Source organism: Microtus oregoni, unplaced genomic scaffold, assembly GCF_018167655.1.
Source record: "Microtus oregoni isolate MIOR12 unplaced genomic scaffold, Mior012 000072F_ref0000427, whole genome shotgun sequence".
NCBI lineage: Eukaryota > Metazoa > Chordata > Mammalia > Rodentia > Cricetidae > Microtus > Microtus oregoni.
In genome coordinates this window covers 4452946-4473218 of record NW_024543979.1, presented here as the reverse complement: position 1 = coordinate 4473218, position 20273 = coordinate 4452946, and the positions used below count along the sequence as shown (strand labels likewise).

General features: G+C 47.7%; 1 protein-coding gene across 5 annotated transcripts in view; it reads right to left on the bottom strand.

Moving 5' to 3' along the window:
- Aff1 (AF4/FMR2 family member 1) overlaps positions 1 to 20273 on the bottom strand; it is a 158638-nt gene that overhangs the window by 24525 nt on the left and 113840 nt on the right. For all 5 annotated transcript variants that reach the window (XM_041641966.1, XM_041641967.1, XM_041641968.1 and 2 more), the window contains 6 exons: positions 18606 to 18692; positions 16848 to 16884; positions 12978 to 13029; positions 4093 to 4147; positions 3960 to 3997; positions 2112 to 2265 (listed from right to left, as the gene is read on the bottom strand). In XM_041641966.1, the coding sequence (XP_041497900.1) occupies positions 2112 to 2265; positions 3960 to 3997; positions 4093 to 4147; positions 12978 to 13029; positions 16848 to 16884; positions 18606 to 18692 (423 nt within the window). The remainder of the gene's footprint in view (positions 1 to 2111; positions 2266 to 3959; positions 3998 to 4092; positions 4148 to 12977; positions 13030 to 16847; positions 16885 to 18605; positions 18693 to 20273) is intronic.

Here is a 20273-nt window from a genome sequence, read left to right as displayed (position 1 = left end):
GAGTCCTCTGTTCACCCCCAAGGTGCCTCACACAAGTGTGCCCACACAAACACAGATTAAATAAAGAAATTTATACATGGTGGTGTATGCCTTTAACCCTAGCATTTAAGAGGCAAAGGCAGGCAGATCCCTTCCAAGCTAGTCTATGGAATGAGTTCCTGGCCACCTAGCGCTACTTAGTGAGACATTGTCTCAAAGCTAATTAGTAATTAAAAATACAAGTGGGTGAGAGAGTGTATACAGTTGATTATGTAATCCATGTTCCCCTCAACCAAAAGGGAAAACTTCGTAGATATTCACTTCAAAGGGGATAAAAAGCAATTAAATAGCTAAGGGAAAGTGAAAGTAATTCAAGACAAGATATTCCCCAAAGAGAGCCTCAGCACAGAGCCCAGAGCACAGACCCCACACGCAGAGACGCAGCCTGCTCACTGAAGCGAGTTTAAGAGGCAGTGAGGCAGGAACATTATTCTGCACCTAGGAAGTTCCAATCTGCCTTGCTGGACTTGTGGGAGCTAGGGCATACTATGTAACCCAGGCTGCCCCCGAGCCTCAGGATCCTCAGTTTGAAGTTTATAGGTGATCCTACCACAGCAAGCTTTATTTCAGTTATTTTGTGATGACTGAGCCAAGATTAAATCATTTTCTAGTGTTCTTTTTACTCTTGGAGGCACTAGGGATGACCCAAGGGCCCCAGTGCTACAACACCAGCAAGGAATGTTTTGTTTTGGTTTTTGGAGACAGGGTTTCTGTGTAGCCCTGGCTGTCCTGCTGACCATGAACTCAGAGATCCTTTGGCTTCTGCCTCCCAAGTGCTGGAGGTTAAAGGTGTGCACCATCACCACCCAGCCAAACTTCATTGTTTTATTGAACATTTTCTATTAATAATGTAATAAGCACGCACATTTTTCTTACTGAAGATGAAGCACAGTGCTAAGAATTCAGCTCAGTGGCAGAATGCATGCTAAGTATGCTCTACACTCATGTTCTGGCACCTAAAACAACAAAGCACCTCACACAAAGCTCTTGTAGGGACCAGCACAGAACATGTTTGTCACCCCTCCCTCCCAAAATCCATGTGAATCACTTCATATAGTCAGTGCCACATGAGGAACAGGGGGACCCATGAGCTGCTTTAAACTCTAAAAGGCACTTCAAATGCATTTAACACTGACCCACGCCCATGCACTGTAAAAACCTCAAAAAACTAAAACAAGGACAGCTCTTGGCATTGTTGTATGCCAGGCAGAGCCCCGCCTACCAGCATAGGACTCACTTCCTCAATCTCAGATGCCCTCATCCAGCCCCTGAGCTCACAGTCCGCTCTCCAGCCGAGTTCAGCTGCTGTTCTAGATGACCTAACATCTGTGGAGATGCATACAGAAAACTAATGTTGTCTTATCAAAAAAGCCTCATGTCTTGGCATTCTAATCTTAAATACAGAAGCAGTGTTCTCCATAAGGGCTGGTCTCATCTCATAAAACAGAAAGAAGCCTTCCTTTTTCATGAGCTCAGTTTTTATGCTGCTGCCTGGGTTCTAAGGCCATGCAGGCAACCTTGTTAGCTATTACAGACGGGTTCTAGTGGGTGACCCACCAGGACATGGTGTGAATTCTCTAGGGAAACATAGTTCTCGTGACTTCCAGGCTTACTGTTTGTCCATCGTTACAGTACTTCCAAAGTGGGCATCAACACACTCAGTTGTCCTTATGCTACCTGGGACAGGAAGGAGCAAGAACCAGATTCCTGGCAAATCACTCTGCCATCAGTTTTACTGCATGGCATTTAGTGATTCAAACACAGAATGATGACCTGCTCCTAGCTCACATCTCTTTCCTTTTCTTTCAGTCGCCGATTCTTGAATTCCTCAAAGACCCTTCCACTGACACTAATGCAGTAGCCTACTTAGGACAAGTTTCCTTTCTAAAAGAGGACGGAGCGCAACCACTCTTGGGAAGCAGCACTAAGCTGCTGCAGAGGAAGCTGTCGTGCCCGTGTGTCCACTGCCAAGCACTAGCCAAGCAGCACAAGGTTCCGGACCTTGGGAATGGTCGCCCACCCCAAAGCCAGCATGCTGTCATCTTGGATTGCCTTTGAAGGGGCCGTGCTACCTCGGGAGCCGGGGTTTCGAGGGGCTCGTTCTCCTCGGTGTCACTGGAGCTGCTCTCAGTCTCGGAGTCCGAGGAGCTGTCAGACGCGCTGCTCTCTGACTCTGCACTACTGGAATGTGCTGACACCACTGGTTCGGAAAGCGGCTGTGGGGCGCTGCAAAGCAAGCAGAGGTGCAATCAGAGGCTCCCCCTTGCCTCTGCCCATCCACCTGCTCCTAGAAAGCAAAAGCACCAACGCTGGCTTAGCATCCGGTGGTCGCAAACTGTGTTAAGAGGAGTGGCATCAAGCCGGCCTATCATCTGCTGGATGATAGAAACAATACCTATGCATACAACAGGGGCCAAGTCTGGTAAACCAGAACCTGGACAGCTGAAGACGTTTTCTAAATAAAGTTTTATTAGAGCGCGCCATCTACTGCGGTCTCCGAGGCCATCTGTGCTGGCTTTTGTGCTGTGACAGCACAGTTAAGCAATTACAAACAGAGTTACATGTCCCACAGAGGCTAAAATATTCACTATGTGGCTCATACTACATACAGCTCAAAAGAAGTAAAGGAAAGGCTAATGTGTAAGCCGCCCTGTTTTCTCTACACAGGACCAGACACCGCTGAACACAGAGAGTTCCTGGGCAGGGTGAGCTCAGAAGCGGCCCAGGCACTTCCTGGTGGAGTTAGACAATGGGCCATTCTTTATGGCTAGCTGGGCAAGAACAACTCCAAGTCGTACGAGTTGGCCATTAACTGTAGGTCCATGAGAAAACATACAGATCAGGGCTAGGCATAGAGTTTCAAACCCTATGCAGTCTTAGCTGCCCTAAATGGCAGTAGCTAAAGCAGACATCTTTAACGTTTTGAAACCTCCCGACAATATTCTCAAAACAAACCCTTATTAAATAATAAATAGTGTAATAAAAATCCACGGGCTGGGCTTGTCACAGGGACTCCATCAGTGCTGAGTCAGCGGGAGGGGGGGAGTGGGGTGCACCAGTGACAGCGGAAGGCACCCCTGGGAGGGAGCTCCTGCTCCGGCCTTTCCGGCATCTGGGTTCACTGCTGCCTTTTCCTTGGCTTTTATAATAAATAGACCAGTTTGTCATGTTTTCTGAGTCAACATGAGCTACTCGAGATGTTAACAAGATTGGATATAAATAAATGGGCCGGGTTACGAACCGTGAGCTGTATGGTGAATGCTTCCTTTACTATTACATCACTGCTACTGACACCAGGTCCTTTCTGGTGACCTTCTCTCTAGGTGGCTGGGCGCCCTGCAATTCTGTGAGGGACAGGTCGTTTTCACCTTACATCATCTTATTTAGTACCAGGGGGGAAATACGACAAAACTAGTTCAAAAAAATAGCTTCCAATTCCCAAACACAGAACATTACTTTTCTAAACAGGGCCTGCTCATTTGAAGGTGAAATTAATGAGGCTCCCCTCACATTAAATGTCCTGGGAGTCACATTTTAAAGCAGCCAGATGAAGAAAAGAGAAACCCCGGGAACAATTCTCTTTGTCAATCAATTTCCAGTTTTGAGACACTCACAGATGAGGCCGCTGGGACGGCAGCTCCAGGGACTCTGTTTCCACACCCCAGCACCCGGACCATGCAGCCACACCTGACTCTCAGGCGGGGGCTGAGTCAAGAGCTTGTGCTTGGAAGGCAAAGACTTTACCAACTCTTGACGCCTTCCACGTTCCCAAGGTTAATGACCTCCCCCTCCAGTTCTCAGCAGCTGACTTGGGTTTTGGCTACAGAGGAAATGAGTCCGCCTTTACTCTCATTTGGTTTAGGTGTGTGGCAGGGGAGCAGCAGTTCTGGGGTCGGCAGGGAGGGCCGTGCACACAGTACCTTGGAGGTGCAGATGGGGACGGAGGTTTCTCTGCAGCCTGGACATTAAGAACAGAAACACTGGTTAGGACAAGCAGCCAGGGTGCATTCGGTGGACTCAGAAGAGTTCTTGGTCTCTGAGTTCAACACTCACTTGTTCCGTATCGCTGTCTTCACTGTCGCTGAGCTGCAGGTCATCCTCAAGCATGCTGGGAAAAACAGATAGAGGAAAATTGAGAGAACCCCTAATAACTTGGGGGGGCATTTAAATAGTACATGTGCTTAAAGACACTGAAGAGGGACAGGGCAGGGATAAACTGGAGGCTTGCTTTGCTTGCTTATTCAGATCAATTTTCTAAAACTCAAGCTATACCATTTTAACACTGAAAGCAGATCAGCCAAACTACAGAACTTCTGGCAGCCATGTCTAATCCACCCTGAGACTGTGCCCTCAACTCCTTCAGTGAGAGCATCCACACAAACAGAAAAGACAGAGAAGATACATGAAGACACACACACAAACAGCTTTCTCCCGTGGCCGCTAAGAAAGTTATTAATAATAAATGATTATCATAACATGCTGATGCTGAACTAATGGAGAGTATTTATTTTTTATTCATTTTTTTTTGAGATAGGATTTCTCTGTAGCTTTGGAGTCTATCCTGGCTCTAGCTCTGTAGACCAGGCTGGTCTCAAACTCACAGAGATCCACCTGCCTCTGCCTCCCAAGTGTAGTAATTAAAGGCGTGCGCCACCACTGCCCAGTTGAATGTAAGTATTTAAACAATGTTAAGCACACAAAGCCCCAAGACGACCAAATGATTCTTTTCATTTTTGTCCAGAGGGCACTGTTAATACTGAGCACTGTTTTTCACAGGCAAAAAAAAAAAAAAAAAAAAAAAAAAAAAATCATTCTCTTTTGTCTACTTGGATACAAACCCATATCAATGTTCTGTTAATTTAATTAGTAACATAAATGGCCCTGTTGCTGGTAAGATACTTTAATCTTACAGCTACTGATTCTGGCAGGGAAAATAAAGTCAGCTCATTCCCTGACACTTCTCTGCTGCACACTGCTAGGCACACTTTCTCCAGGGGACCTCAAATATCGAAGGCAACAATCACTCACTGTTCTCCACAGCTCTCTCCAAGTTTATAGGCGAAACCATTTTTTTAAAGGAGGGAGAAAAATTGGGGGGGGAGGGGGAATCTGGCATTTTTAGTGTCCCAGAAAACAAATTAAAAATCCTTTGATAGCTCTCAAAACACCTCTTCAGTAACCTGGGCTTAAGTTCCTACTGCAGCACCAGGAAGGAGGAAGGCATGGCTCCTTCAGGAAGCCCTGGTAAAACGCACTACATTTTCTAATGGGAGAAATGACAGAACTTCATGAATGACCACATGCATGTGACTTGCTAATTCCACCAAGGAACTGTTTCAGCAGCGAATGCGCTAAAGCTGTCTGTGTACGATTTCTATAAGGAGAACTGAGGCTGGGTGCACTGTGCAGGCTCACGCGTCTACCCAAGCACTCGGGAGGCAGAGGCAGACCCATCTCTGAGTTCAAGCAAGGCCAATCTGGTCTACAGTGTCAGAACAGGTAGTAGGGCTACACAAAGAATACCTGTCAAAAAAAAGAGGAGGAGGAGAACGAGGAGGAAAGAGAGAAAAGAAAAATTTTAGGTACTTATAAGTTGAAGATCTCACTCAATGTTTATCAAATAGAAACTGAATTCTTATTTTACCACGGCTAGAAAACACGTCCTTCAGTCATGGGACTTGGCAGTTGGCCATCAGAAGGGTATAACAAATAAAGTTATGTAACAGGTTTGCCACTAAGCTGGCTGGGCTAGGGGACACAGCAAAAGGTATTATATTTGCAGGAAAAAACTCACAAGGTATAACACAACAGGGAGGGGGAATCCTGGCCAAGTTGGCCATGTGTCGTCAGGATTAACCACAAACAACAGACCTACAGGAAGAAACCATGCCCCTTAGCTACTGGGTTTCTTTTGTACGAAACTAGAAACTAATCTTTCTTAATTTTCGGTACCACAAAAGATCCTGTAACCCTACCGCACTCCCATCCACAGCAGAGAATTAAAAAGTTCATTTATGTTTCCCCCTTGCTACGGAATAACACCTAACTTCTGTGCATATAGTCTCCTTAAGTCAGTAAAGGTGCACGCAGGGAGTTCGAGCTCATCTAGAAACACCAGGCACCACGGGAGTTCTCCTTCCAGAAGTTCTAGAGGATGACAACATGTCCGCTGGTATAAAATCTATTCAAGTCTCAAAAAGTGGGCCAGGTCTCGGGGAAAGAAGACTGACTGCATAAACACGGACCTTAAGTAATCATTTTAATCACTTATGTAAGCTATTAGTGCAATATATACTCTCAGTGTTTCCTATGGCCTAAATCTGTGAGTATAATTTATTTAATAAAGAACTGAAAAAGCTGGCTAGAGCTGGGGTGGTGGTGCACACCTTTAATCCCAGTGCTCAGGAGGCAGAAGCAGGATCTGAGTTCAAGGCCAACTACAAAAGGTGTACACAAACAAAATATCAGTGAAATGGTTCAGAGGGGAGAGGTAGCTGCTTGCCAAGCAGGTTGACTGGAGTTGGACCCCGCCCCCTGTCCCACGTGGTAGAAAAGGGGACCCATGTCCGGACTCCACACTATCACCACTCTGTGCACAGTGGGTAAGTAGGCGGGCAGACAGAAAAATGTTTTGAAGAAGAAGAGGAGGAGCAGGGAGAGGAGAAGGGGAAGATGAAGAGGAGGAGGAGGAGGAGGAGGAGGCATGTGCCGTTAGGTGGGAAGGTCGGGGCAGGAGGCAGAAATTGAAGCTCAACTTCAGAGAAGAGCAAGTTCAAATTCCAGGCCAATCTGGACTACATGAAAGTTCTCAAAAAAACAAAAACAAAGACCTAATGTAGCTCATATGATAATCAGCAGACAGAAGCACACCATCAGAGTCTGCTGATCCAGCCGTAAGGAACCACAACCCTTCCGGAACACAGTTTAGGACAGATGTGGGTGACTCAGCACACGTCAGGATGCTGCCAGGAGGCAGGCAGTGGGGAGTCGTTTCAAACTTTTAATAAGAAACGTGTATAAACACCCAGTTTGCTTAAAAATCATAATAAAACCTTGCTTAATAGGGGAAATTCATGAGTGCCATTATGATTTTCCAGAAGGAGAATCTCTACAGTTGCAGAAAATGGAGCTTGGGCACAAGAGAGGAGTCAGCTGCTCTGTCTCCTGGTTGTTTCATCAGCAACTGGGTTTGTGTGCTATCTGTGAGGGAACTGGTCCCTGAACACGTAGGGTGAGACAAAGCACACCTGGGTAAGGACCTCTAAATGAGAACTGAGATCTCCCTGAGCCAGTCCTGCTCCTGTGCCTAAAACCTAGGTCAAGAGAGCAGCAGCCCCCAGGGATGGGCCCCTCCTTATCCATCATGAACCCCAGGGATGGGCCCCCCTCCTCTTGTCCATCATGAACCCCAGGGATGAGCCCCTCTCCTCAACCATCATGAACCCCAGGAATGGTTCCCCCTCTCCATGTCTATCGTGAACCCCAAAGATGGGCCCCTCTCCTCGACTATCATGAACCCCAGGAATGGTCCTCCCTCCTCATCCATCATGAACCTCAGGAATGAGCCCCCTCTCCTTGTTTATCATGAACCTCAGGATGTGCCCCCTCTCTTTTTCGGTCATGAACCCCAGGGATGGGCTCCCTCTCCTCATCAGTCACGAACCCCAGGGATGGGCTCCCTCTCCTTGACCACTGTGAATTCTTCTGAGGCAAAGTCGAAGACATTTCCACCTTCATGTTCCTGAACCGAGAACACGGCACCCTAGAGTGCCGGCCCAAGGGCTACTGCTGTAGTTTGGTGAGAGAACTCTTACTTAGCGTTCATGAGGCTTTCCCTGGGCTCAATCCCCGGAAAAGACGGACAAGAGGTGAGAGTCTGGGAAGATGGGGAGAGGAGAGGAAAAGGCAGGAATAAAGAGGTAGCCGTATCACAGAGTTATGCCCACAGACCGTGTGGTGGTTGAGAGGCAGAAATGGCCACTCTACAACCCGGACCTGAGATGAGAGAGGGTCCATCCCATGGCCTGAGATTCCCTTCGCTCTGGCCAATCTATTTGACATGACAATCAGAGGACCTGAGATCTATGGGAAATGAAAAAAGACCTCAATTTAGCATAAATCAGTAACTACTAGGGTGAGTGTGCTGGTCCCCCAGAAAATAGAGTAATTTAACCCTTCAGCACTGATCCGATGCTGCCTCCAAGCTCCCAGGTAAAGCACTCAGCACCAAATGTCCCACACCCATGCTACTCAGAAGGAGCCCAAATGCTGCAGAAAAGCATCTCTGGACCAGAACCTACGGTAGGCACATTGATAGGACAGGTGAGGTGACCTGGGATGTCAAAGGGTCAGACACCCCTGGAGCCTCTGTGCAGATGCCTTCTGCATTCCCGTCCTCCAGCAGAATGCATGGCTGCGGGCAGGCTCTGGCAGGCATGCTTCCGTGAGTCAGCCCAATGTTACTGTGCAAAGACTCAGAGACAAGCCTTGCTTTCTTGTCCATTTCCTATAACTGGGCTTCTCCAAGGCTTACTCTGCAAATAGCCAACACCAAAGAACCCCAAACTATTTAAATAAACTCAATTTCTGGCTTAGCTTTTAGTACCATTTTACTTGAGAAAGAGCAAGCTAAGAGCAGCAATCTGTAACCGGTAAGTCCTGATGGTGACAGTGGCTATGTTAAAATGGTAGGGACAGAAGTGACAGCCAGTGAACATGTGAGGATATGTGTCATTACTCAGCTCCCAAACGACCTGGGGACAGTGGAGGCGGAACTCCAAGACACCTGAAGTTCCACAAGTTGACAATTTACTCTGACTTCTGTTCCCTTGTTTGTTTTTCAGACAGGTTCTCACTATGTAGCCTGGGCTGGCACAGAACCCACTGGCATTTGCTTTTACCTTTTGGAGACAGGTTCTCACAATATAGAACGAACTATCATCAACCCCCTAATGCTCCTCACCTCAGCCTTCCGGGTACTAGGATTACAGAACCACCAACTCTGACTTCTGGTTCCTTTTTGAAATAGGCCAGAAATATGGGCAATAATCGCCTTATGGGAAGAGTGGGAAGTTGCAGATTCTCAAGAAGAGGGTAGCACATATCATAAAAACAACAACAACAACAAAATAGGATCTTAAGCCATTATAACAAATGCTGGAAGAAGGAAAAGAAATGAGGGAGGGGAAATGGAGGGAGAGAAGGAAAGAGAAATGGAGGGGGGAGGGAGAAGTGGAAGAGAGGAGGGAGATGGGAGGAGAATAAAGGAGAGGAAGGAGAAGTGGAGGAGAGGAGGGAGAAGGGAGGAGAATAAAGGAGAGGAAGGAGAAGTGGAGGAGAGGAGGGAGAAGGGAGGAGAAATGGAGGGGAGGAGGGAGAAGGGAGGAGAATAAAGGAGAGGAAGGAGAAGTGGAGGAGAGGAGGGAGAAGTGGAGGAGAGGAGGGAGAAGGGAGGAGAAATGGAGGGGAGGAGGGAGAAGGGAGGAGAATAAAGGAGAGGAAGGAGAAGTGGAGGAGAGGAGGGAGAAGGGAGGAGAATAAAGGAGAGGAAGGAGAAGTGGAGGAGAGGAGGGAGAAGGGAGGAGAAATGGAGGGGAAGCGGCAGCAGGAGGAGAAATGCTAGGATCCTTACTGCCCTTCAGTGTAAAGCTCTGGTTTCCTCCTGGAACACGTAAGATGCTCCCTTCTATATGCAAGTTAACAGTCACTGTGAACACCATAACCCTAGGTTCTCAATCACTTGACCCAGTGTCCCAGGAGCCAGGTGCAGAGTGCTCAGCAGTGATGGCAGCTGCAAAAGTCGACCTGCAAACCTACAAACGAGAGCACAGGTGTGTGCACCTGTGGTCCTGAAGCAGAGGGGCAACACCTCAACAACAGTAACATAAACTCCCACCTGACATAGTTTCCACAGTTTGTTTTTGATGATAATTGTCCACCAACAACACATTCAGTTAGAGCTGCCAGTGAGAATCCAGGTAAAACATCTCCAACAGTATGTGCTAACTTTTTATGAAATGGGAAGAGAAAATTTATTGTCTCACGTCGATCTGATTTAAGTTAACCGGGACAAACAAACTGTGTCGTCAGACCTCATTATAAAGGACACATTTGGGGACTGGGTGTAAGTGTCCAGACGTTTGGACAAGGCCCACAATTCAATCTCCTGTACGACAGTAAAACAACACACAAGAAACAAGGAAAGGCAGGAAGGCTGGAAGGCCTAGAGCCCTTCGGCCGACAGAAGTCCCACTCTGGGGGTTAGAATACACACACACACAGCACACAGTACTCCCGTTTGGACCAACATAATAAAAAACTAGCACTACTGAGATAACCTGAATACTCAAGTTTATCTACGAGAATGTCTGCCTTTCCCTGGCTATCACTAATGCCGCCGCCTCCTCCTCCTCCTGAATCCCAGGTTTCCCTCTCCTGAACATAAATTTCCAGGGAAGTCAAGCTTCAAATGGGAGACTGACTTCTGTCCTTTATTCCTTTATCCAAAGTAGGGGTTGAGTTCAGAGCCAATAAATAAATAAGTGAGGGAAAAAAACTCTCAGTTGGGGGGGGGGGGGGACAGGACGCCACAGCACCACAGTAACAGTGAGCGAAGGTATGGGCACAGCAGCACCCCACGGGCCTGCCAACTGCCCTGGACTCCAGAAAGGAACCGTACAAAGGACACGATAACCTCGGGAAGAGGAAACACTCGGTGTGCTGTCCTGCAGCTGCTTCACATCTTGGAAAGGAAGTGGACTGCAAAGCCGGCACCAATGAGTACACAAACCCTCCCTGAACGTGGAGGCAGACAACAGGACTGATACCTTACGGGATACCGCCGGGGCTCTGCTGAGAAAGGGTCCCTGAAGAGAGTAACTAAAGCTCAAGACGGGCGCACACAGAGCAGTGTTCAAACACACACTCCGTGTGGGCAGACGTTCTAGTAGGGTGCACCTGCACTCTCAGCTGGGCAGACGCGAGAGTTACCACCTTGCTTTCATTCTCTGTTTTTATGTCCGCTCTTCTTTTAACGAGCTGCTTCTAGATCTAGCAGGATGAAAACTGATTTTTTAAAGTCACAGTATGAACAACCCTGTAATTATCAATTCTGATGTGCAAGGGACAGCAGACTATTACAACACTCCACCTGCCACCCCAGCAGCCCGAACACCCAAGTGAGCCTGGATGCTGTCACGGGGTCAAATTCGTCACTAGCTTGACTAAATTGTGGCATAAATTAATTCTCTTCTGAGAATGCCTCAAGTACTTGTTTCAAATATCAATTAGCACTTTCTATTTAGAAAATTCCGTCACAGGATTATAAGTTCATTTGCAATGGACTTTCGAGCTTCTCTTGAGTTCCGTGGTTGCTAGGCAGTTACTAGGACACTAGGCTGAGTGTGATGGGCTGGGAGGAAGTGACTTCCGCCTACTGCCAGGCAGCTTCTAGGGTGCAGCACCCAGTCAGCTTTGATGCTTCACCCACAGACCAGGAAGAGTTACTTCCTGCCCTCGGTGCCACTGCTCTGCCCATTCTGCCCCCTGCGGAAGGGAACGCCGGGTGAATCCTGAGTTTCAGTTTTCCCTCCTGGATGCCCCAAAGACAATGGCCAGGCCCTTCTCTGGTGACCAGGGCTGAATGCCCAGCATCCAACCATCACAAACAGAGCGGAGTCTGATGGCCTAGGACATCTCAGAGACACTCATAGCACTGATCCTTGGCCCAGGCTCCTCCTCCTTTCTTGCCATAGTCTAAGGCGGTGATTCAAAACTGCCAGCAAAATTCCCCAAAGTGAAAAAACAAAACAGAAAGGGGAAACACGAGGGACATGGGTCTGTTTGCGGTCGAGGACTCTCAGAAGCAGAAGCGCCTCATGCACCAGACCATAATAAAATCTGTTCTGACCAAGACCCCATCCTTCAGACAATGACATTTTATCTATCAAAACTCTTACGTTACTGTTCATTTTTCTATGTTGAAATGAAAAATCACTCCACCAAGGAGCTGGTCTTTGGTTACAATAACTTAGCCTTGTCTTCTCATTCAGTCACAGCGACATGCAATAATCTCTTCCACTCTATTCGGATCTTAGCAATGCCTATCCTCCAAAACACGGAACAAAAAGAGAAGAAACGGGCTGCAGAGATGGCTCGGCTGTTTTTCCCTGAGGACCACAGTTCAATTCCCAACACCCACATGGTTCACAACCATCTACAGCTTCAGTTCCAGGGTATCTGACGCCCTCTCCTGGCCTCCTCGGGCACCAGGCATGAAGACGATGACTCTGGACTCTGAACTGAGAGCACCTGACAAGCCAGTGGCAACTGAGACACGGAGGGAGGGAGGGAAGCCTGAGCAGGTCACCTCACTGGGTTCCAAGCAATGACTTCTGGGGGAGAGGGGGGCGGGGTAAAGAAATAGTAATTTGATACTTTGAAAAAATAAATTGGGTCAAAACGTTGAATTAAACATCTACAACGTGAGATTAAAGTGTTCCAAAAACCCAGAATACATTTAGATGTGCCTGGCCTGGATAAGAACATCTGGGTGGCAGAACAAGCTCCTGCTATTAAATAGGCCAGAAAATAGCAGAAAACCTCATTCCACACATCCCCCAAATCCAATTCCCAAAGCTAAAACTACTTAAGTCTGAATTTTTAAAAGCCAAAGCCTTCTGAGTTCCACAGTCAATGCATAAATAATAGCTCAAAACGTTTCTTTCCAGAAAACCCCTGGGCACATTCTCCTGTAGTACATAAACCTTGATCCAGATGCAAGCATGGGTCGTTTCCTCCCTCGACAATGCAGCCGTATTTTATGGGCGCCATTAACTGAAAACGGGAGGGGGCATCTATATAATGGACATACACAGGAAGTTTCAATGTCATATTATCAAATTTTAATAAATGAAGTTGGTTTTCCCTTTTTTACTTACGATGTTCCTTGCTGGGAACTGGGATGGGTTTTGCACGGTGAGTCATATTGTTCTGTGGGGAGAAGACACAGTCAGAGCGGCACAAACAAATTTATAAAGCCATGAACTGGTGGTTCCCTCTTCTCTGCTTCCTCCCTCTACCCAGACACAGTACAAACTCTGTACTGGCCGCTGCAATGGGCACGGTCCCCTAAGACAGCATTTATGGCCCTGTGATGGAGAAAGCTTGTTCAGAAACAACATGTTAGCAGCAATTCTTACTAGGCCAGAGCTACCGTGAAGACAGGGCTTGAGGGCCACCCCAACTGCTGGTAACTTTTGAACGGTGGCGGACAGTTTTTGTTCTTGATGACAGTTGACTGGGCTCTGTGACAATGCTGTTTTCACCTCTCCCTCCTGCAGTCAATGTCCCATAGCCTAACGTGTTCACTCAGCACCTAGTATAGACTGCCTCGTAGAAACCAATGTGTAAAAACATCTGGCTCAGTCTTCAAATGTGCTTAAATAAGTTGCCCGAGGGACACGAACCAGGTCCACAAATACCCAGTGTGCCGTAAGTACACATGGCAATCATGTCAATTTAATGACCAGATTCATTAGTAATGACCAAAGATGGTAAATTCTACATGTGTGAGATGGCTGAATCACGTAGAATTCGTGGGATTCTGCCAGTGTGGCTGCAAGAAGACCTTCAGGAGGAAGGAGAGCTGCTGTGGAGAAGTGGAGGAGTCAAGCCTAGGTCTGTCCCAGGTGAGGATGGGTGTGGAGTGCAGTGACCAGCAGGAGCAGGGGTCAGAGAGAGCCAGGTTCACGGAACTCTGGATCCAGGACAGAAAGTTTCACAGCACAGGGGTGCCTCAGAAGGATTGGTCCCTAAGTCATACCCTGGTGAACCCTAAGGTCGTGTGTCAGATAGGCAGCATCAGGGGAGTCAGAAAAAACTCTCCCACCCTTGCGTACTTGCAGTTCCCACTCTCTCCTCATGGTGGCACCAGCCCTCATATTTTAAACTCAGGCCTAGCCAGCTAGAGCTCTGTAGGAGAGCCATTCTCAAGGACTCCCTAAAGAGGTCATCCAGGGCTGTAAACTGGAAAACCTTAGGAACCATGTTGTGTGAGCTCAGACATAAACAGCAGCAAGCTTGTGGGAAAGTCCTGCACTTCTCTCTAGACTTCAAAACCTAAGTACCAGCACCCATAAACCCAGTGTTTTAAAAAAAGGAGGGGGGGGGGTAATAATTCCAAGGCCAGTCTGGAATATATGGTATATAGAGTGAGTTCCAGAACAGCTAGGGCTACATAGAGAAACCCTGTCATCAAAAACAAAGCAAAACAAAAACAAAAAAACGCAAGCAAACAAACAAATAGTGGCATTCTTTGACTAATGTCTGTCGTCATTAGTGTTTCTGTGGCTGAGATAAAACATCAGGACCAAAAGCAGCTTCGACAGGAAAGGATTTGTTTGATCTTAGCTGTTGTATCCATGACCCAGGGAAACCAGGGTAGAAGTTCACAGCAGGCACTGGAGGTAAGAACCGCAGCAGAGACCATGGAGGAAGGCGGCTGCTTGGGCTTGCTCTCCTCATGGCTTGCTCTTACACTCAGGACCCCAGCCCGCAGGTGACAGCCCACAGTGAAATGGGGCTTCCCACGTCAATTAGCAATCATGAAGACGCACCACACACAGGCTTGCCCACAGGCCAACCTGGCAGGGGCCTCTTCACAATGGAGGCTCCCTCTTCCAAAGTGACTCTAGCTTGTATTGAGTTAACCTAAAACTAGCTAGTACAATACATTATTCAATGGACGCCGCTTTTATCTCTACCTCTCTCCTTCCCCGGCTAACAATCAGGTAGGTCTCTCTTTCAGGCCACATTCTCATTAGCATAAAATTCTCCAAATACCGAGAGGGAAAGCGAGAGCCCTTGGGATGACCTGAAGTAAGCATCCATTGAAGCAGGAGAACCAGAATCTGGCAGCCCAAAGCTGCATGGGGCAAGGGGTGCTTCATCTTCCATCAGCTCAACGGTGGGCTGGACAGGGTAAGGGTTGTCCTTCTACAGCTAGAAAGAGCAGCCACACAGCCATGGCCCACGGGCAGAACAACAGCAGACAGGCAGAGAGAGCAGGAAAGGAAGAGGCATACACAATCCCCATCCCTAGCTGGGCTGGCACTCGGCTCTCAAGGCTACCACTGAACGGGTCCTGTAGCCTCGGATTGGCTGCGCAAGTGTTGGCTCCAGACAGAGTCACCCATCTTAGTCCGTTAATTTTGCAACTTACACAACACTGTGGCCACATAATCAGGGCATGGTGTGGAGAGGCCGTGTGGTTCTGACTTCTCTTTTCGTTTTTCGTGACAGGGTTTCTCTGTGCAGCCCTGACTGTCTTGGAACTCACTCTGCAGACCAGGCTGACCTCGAACTCAGAGATCCGCCCACCTCTGCCTCCCAAGTGCTGGGATCAAAGGCGTGCGCCATCATTGCCCAGTGGTTCTGACTTCTTTATAAGACGGCATTCCATGCGTTGTTATTTAGCTTCTCTAGGAACATGAATTATAAGCTCAATGTCCTCTCAAGAACAATCGCAGTGGGTTTTTGATCCTACTGCACGTACTGGCTTTGGTGGAGCCTAGGCAGTTTGGATGCTCACCTTACGAGACCTGGATAGAGGTGGGCGGCCCTTGGACTTCCCACAGGTCAGGGAACCCTGATTGCTCTTCGAGCAGATGAGGGAGGGGGACTTGATCGGGAGAGGGTGAGGGAAATGGGAAGCGGTTGCGGGGAGGAGGCAGAAATCCTTAATAAATAAATAAAAAAAAAAAGACAGCATTCCATCTTTCTGACAGAGAACAGCATCAGACAGCAAAGGGGGTCAAGTTTCATGTGTGTGCTTGGAAAAAGGAAAAGGCTGAGGCTCTGGCCCAGTCAAAGTTGTCTGACAGAAAGAGTACCAGAAAAGGCATGATCTCAGACTGCAACCCATTCAACACCTCGTCTAGAGGGCGCTACTCGGCTTCTGGCTCTTCTCATCTCTTCCCTAGCTTCAAATCTTAGAAATTCAAGCAAGAAAAAAAAAGGAGGAAAAGAGGAAGTAGGGGGTGATTTAATGCACACACCTCTGTGGGCATTTATTAAACTCCCCTCCCCGAAGCCTCACGCACACAGCACAGACCCTGCTGTGGAGGTCTTCTATCGCAGACTAATACTTCATTCATTAGCCATCATTCACTGCCTGGCATCGTCACTTGGGTCACTGTCTCTTCCCCTTAACTTGTCCTGACGAACTGAATGATTACAAATATCCCCGAGGCCCTGGGAAGGCTTGGCATGCAAATAAAACATCAGGACGGGGGGACACCTCACTGCGAGTGGTTACTGCTGAAGAAGGCTGGATCCCGACAGTTTCCAAGGCTGTACAGAATTTACAGCCCTTGAGAAAGGGACCAAGAATCCCTCAGATGCAGACAGAGGAACACTGAGCTGCACTCAACGTAACATGTCAGCAGATGTAGTGGCACACACCTTTAATCCAGCAGAGACAGGCAGATCTCTGAGTCCAGGCCAGCCTGGTCTAGAGCTAGCTCCAGGACAGCCAGGGCTACACAGAGAAACCTGGCTCAAAAAGCAAAGCAACAACAACAGAACTATGGGTCATGCCATACTAACTTGTATCTGTTTAGAATTTCATGAAAACCGCTTACATCAAATGGTACCTACAGAAAAGAAATGACCTGCGCTTGCTTTCTTTCCTATTCTCTTGTGGGCATTTGTTACAAAAGTTTCATCATTAAATCTGTTAACATTTACTTTAAAAAAAAAAAGCATGCTTTGTTTTATAGCATAATACTCAACTCCAGATATTCACTTACTTTGGCTTTGGGCTGCAGAACTGATGTGCAGAGGATCCTAGAAAGAGAAGTTAAATGAAGTTCATCGTTAGACATGTGGGGCCTATACAGGGCAAACCATTCAGGTTTACACAAACGACAGCTTCATGAAACTCAGATATGGAGAGATGAAGTGATGGTGGACGGCATTCACCTCCTACACTTCACTGAAGACTCAGAGCACCAAACAGACAAGATGGAAAGATCTGACTTCTGCATGCAATCGCTTTCCTCACTTTCTACGAATTCACTTTTCCTTCGGTGTTAAGCAACTGTATCTGCATAGTGTAAGGCTTTAGTTTAAAACCATTACTAATGGACCTTCTGCTTACAACAGTATAGTCATAAACTGGGAAGAATGACAACAGTAAATTTGGGCTTTGGCAGGTATAACTTCTGAAAACAGTATCCTGGAAGGATTGCCTATAAATATGAATGTATGTTATGGGACCAGACAGAATGCAGTGTTTGGGATACACCTGAAGGTTATTTAAAAGTATACGCTGATGACAGAGAGATAGCTGAGGGGTCAGGAGCACTTCCTGCTCTTCCAGAGACCAAACACCAACAATCTAAAACACCAGTGCCAGGAGACATAGCCCTCTTCTGGCCTCTGTGGACACTGCAAACATGGGGTGCACAGTCATACATGCAAGCAAAATAGCAATATACTTGAAATTAAATTACATTTCTTAAAGTAAAAGAAAGAAAATAATGGCTGTGTCAAGACACCGCTTAAAAATAGGTCAGTGTCTCCTTCATTTGTTATGGCAACCAGGATTGGTGTCAGTGTAAAGGAAGTTTAGGAACTATGAGACATGAGAGCTTTGCTCGTGTATATTCACACAGATAGTTTAGGAACTCGGAGACCTGAGAGCCTTGCTCGTGTATATTCACACAGATAACTGAGCCTGGAAACCCAAACTAGCAGTAGCCAATCAACCTCAGTTCATTTCCCTCTCCCGGTTTTTCCATCTCTACAAGAAAAATTCTCAAGTGAGACACTGGATTGAGAAGTTCTGAATGCTGTAAGATCTAAAAAAGCTTTGTACAATCCTAAGACCTTCTTACCAACATGAGATGGAGAACTAGAGTTCTAGAGTTCTGAACTAGCCTACTAGAGTTCTGTAAAGGCTAAATTGTGACCTTTAGCCCAGTCTCCAAAGATTCCAGTTAACAAGACTCTCACAGCAGCGTCTCGGACTTCTCACTCGTGTGGACACGGGTCTGTCCTACACCCCGACCTCCACATCTGGGGATGCTGGATCTGTCCCACACCCCGACTTCCACATCTGGGGATGCTGGGTCTGTCCCACACCCCGACTTCCACATCTGGGGATGCTGGGTCTGTCCCACACCCCGACCTCCACATCTGGGGATGCTGGGTCTGTCCTACACCCCGACCTCCACATCTGGGGATGCTGGGTCTGTCCCACACCCCAACCTCTCATTGCTGGGGATGCTGTGTCTGTCCTACACCTCGACCTCTCAGTGCTGGGGATGCTGTGTCTGTCCTACACCCCGACCTCTCAGTGCTGGGGATGCTGTGTCTGTCCTACACCCCGACCTCTCAGTGCTGGGGATGCTGTGTCTGTCCTACACCCCGACCTCTCAGTGCTGGGGATGCTGTGTCTGTCCTACACCCCGACCTCTCAGTGCTGGGGACAATGTGTCTGTCCCACACCCCGACCTCCCAATGCTGGGCACACTGTGCCTGTTGTGATTGATGGAATTCATTACCTTTGTAGGGAAAGGAAATCTGGAGGGCTCGGCGGTACTGGGTGTGTGTATGGCTGTCAGAGGAGGTGGCCACGAATGGGTCATTTCCTAGAAAAAAATTTGGGAAAAGAAAAGGCAAGCGTAAGTGGACATCCATCGCCAGTTGGTTCAGAACTTCAAATGCGGACGGGTGGGTGATCCACAGACAGTGCAGTCTCATGGGACAGCTCATCCCGTGTAGAACAACACCTGCACCGAGCTACAGTGAACACTGAACAGACAAAACTGACAAAAGGCAGATCAAGGACTGAATGGGCCCAGCACTGAACATCGCGGTACACGAGAGCATCAGTAGGTGCTGCCACGCATGGGCAGCCCTGAGCCCTGGCAGCGGCTGGTGGAGCAGGGCAGGTGGGGCTGGGAAAGGCCACGGGGCTCAGCACATTCTTCCACCCAGCGTCTTCACTGCACTTCCGGGAATTATTGAGGTTCAAAGGAAGACCTTTCCTGCCTGACTTAAACAAACAAGTCATACAGGCCCCTGGCTTCACTGGGAGGGTTCTAATAGATTTGACACTTCCCTGGCACAGCTAGCAGATTGCCAGAAGCAGGGAGCTTTACTTTCTCAGAGCAAAATTTTCATCCTTAGTCCCTATTTTCTCGGTTAAAAGCAAGATTTCTAGGACTTAACAAATGAATAAACTTGTCAGCACCATTGTATTTATGTTGCTTTGCTCAAAAACTCAAGGGGTCAGGGAGGTGGCGGTGCACGCCTTTGATCCCAGCACTCAGGAGGCAAAGAGAGGCAGGTGGATCTGTGAGCTCAAGGCCAGGCTGGTATACAGAGGACAGTCAGGCTACACAGAGAACCACACACACACACACACACACAACAAAAAAACAAACAAAAAACACTTTAAGGGGAAAGAGTTAAGGCAGACTATACCTCTTTATAATCATGAACATACATCTGTGTGCGCACACATGCATGTGCGCGTGCACACACTCTCCTTGAGAGGGCTAAATGGTGTTAGACAAGTGTTTCAAAATGAAGAAACTCATGTTTTGTCTTGTTTTTTTCAAATATAAAAAAATAAACTGACCTAAATGACCCAACCAAAGTATAGAGGGACCAAAGATGGAGAGGTAACAGGCTCCTCTGACTCCCTAGATTTCATGTGTTCACACCTGCCTACAAAGGGCCCGGTCCCAGGTTCACACTTGGCTACAAAGGGGGACTTAACAACTCTCCCCCAGAGGCAGGTGCCAGTCACAATGCACCACACTCCATCCTGTTTGAGTGACATCATCCTGCTTCTTAACAAATGAAGGTCGCGTGTGAACAGGCACGCGTGGTATCTCCCTGGCCCTTCCCTACTGCCCCTGTGAATGTCACAGCAACCGGGGAGAATGAGAGACCCTGTGTGTTGTAAGCAATATTACTGATGCGAGATTTGTTTGTTTGTTTCCTTGCTTGCTTGCTTACTATGTATTTCTGGGAAGGCATTCTGCTCTTAACCACTAAGCCATCTCTCTAGCCCATGGTGCAGGCTTTGATTATCAGTTACAGGCTGTCTGCTTTGCCCTAACTTGATCTATGTCAGCAAGCAAGAGGGGCCTGAATTCCAGGCATCAGTTTTCACTAAAAAATAAGCTCTGGCCACTTATTTTGTGAGGGCAATTTAAGTA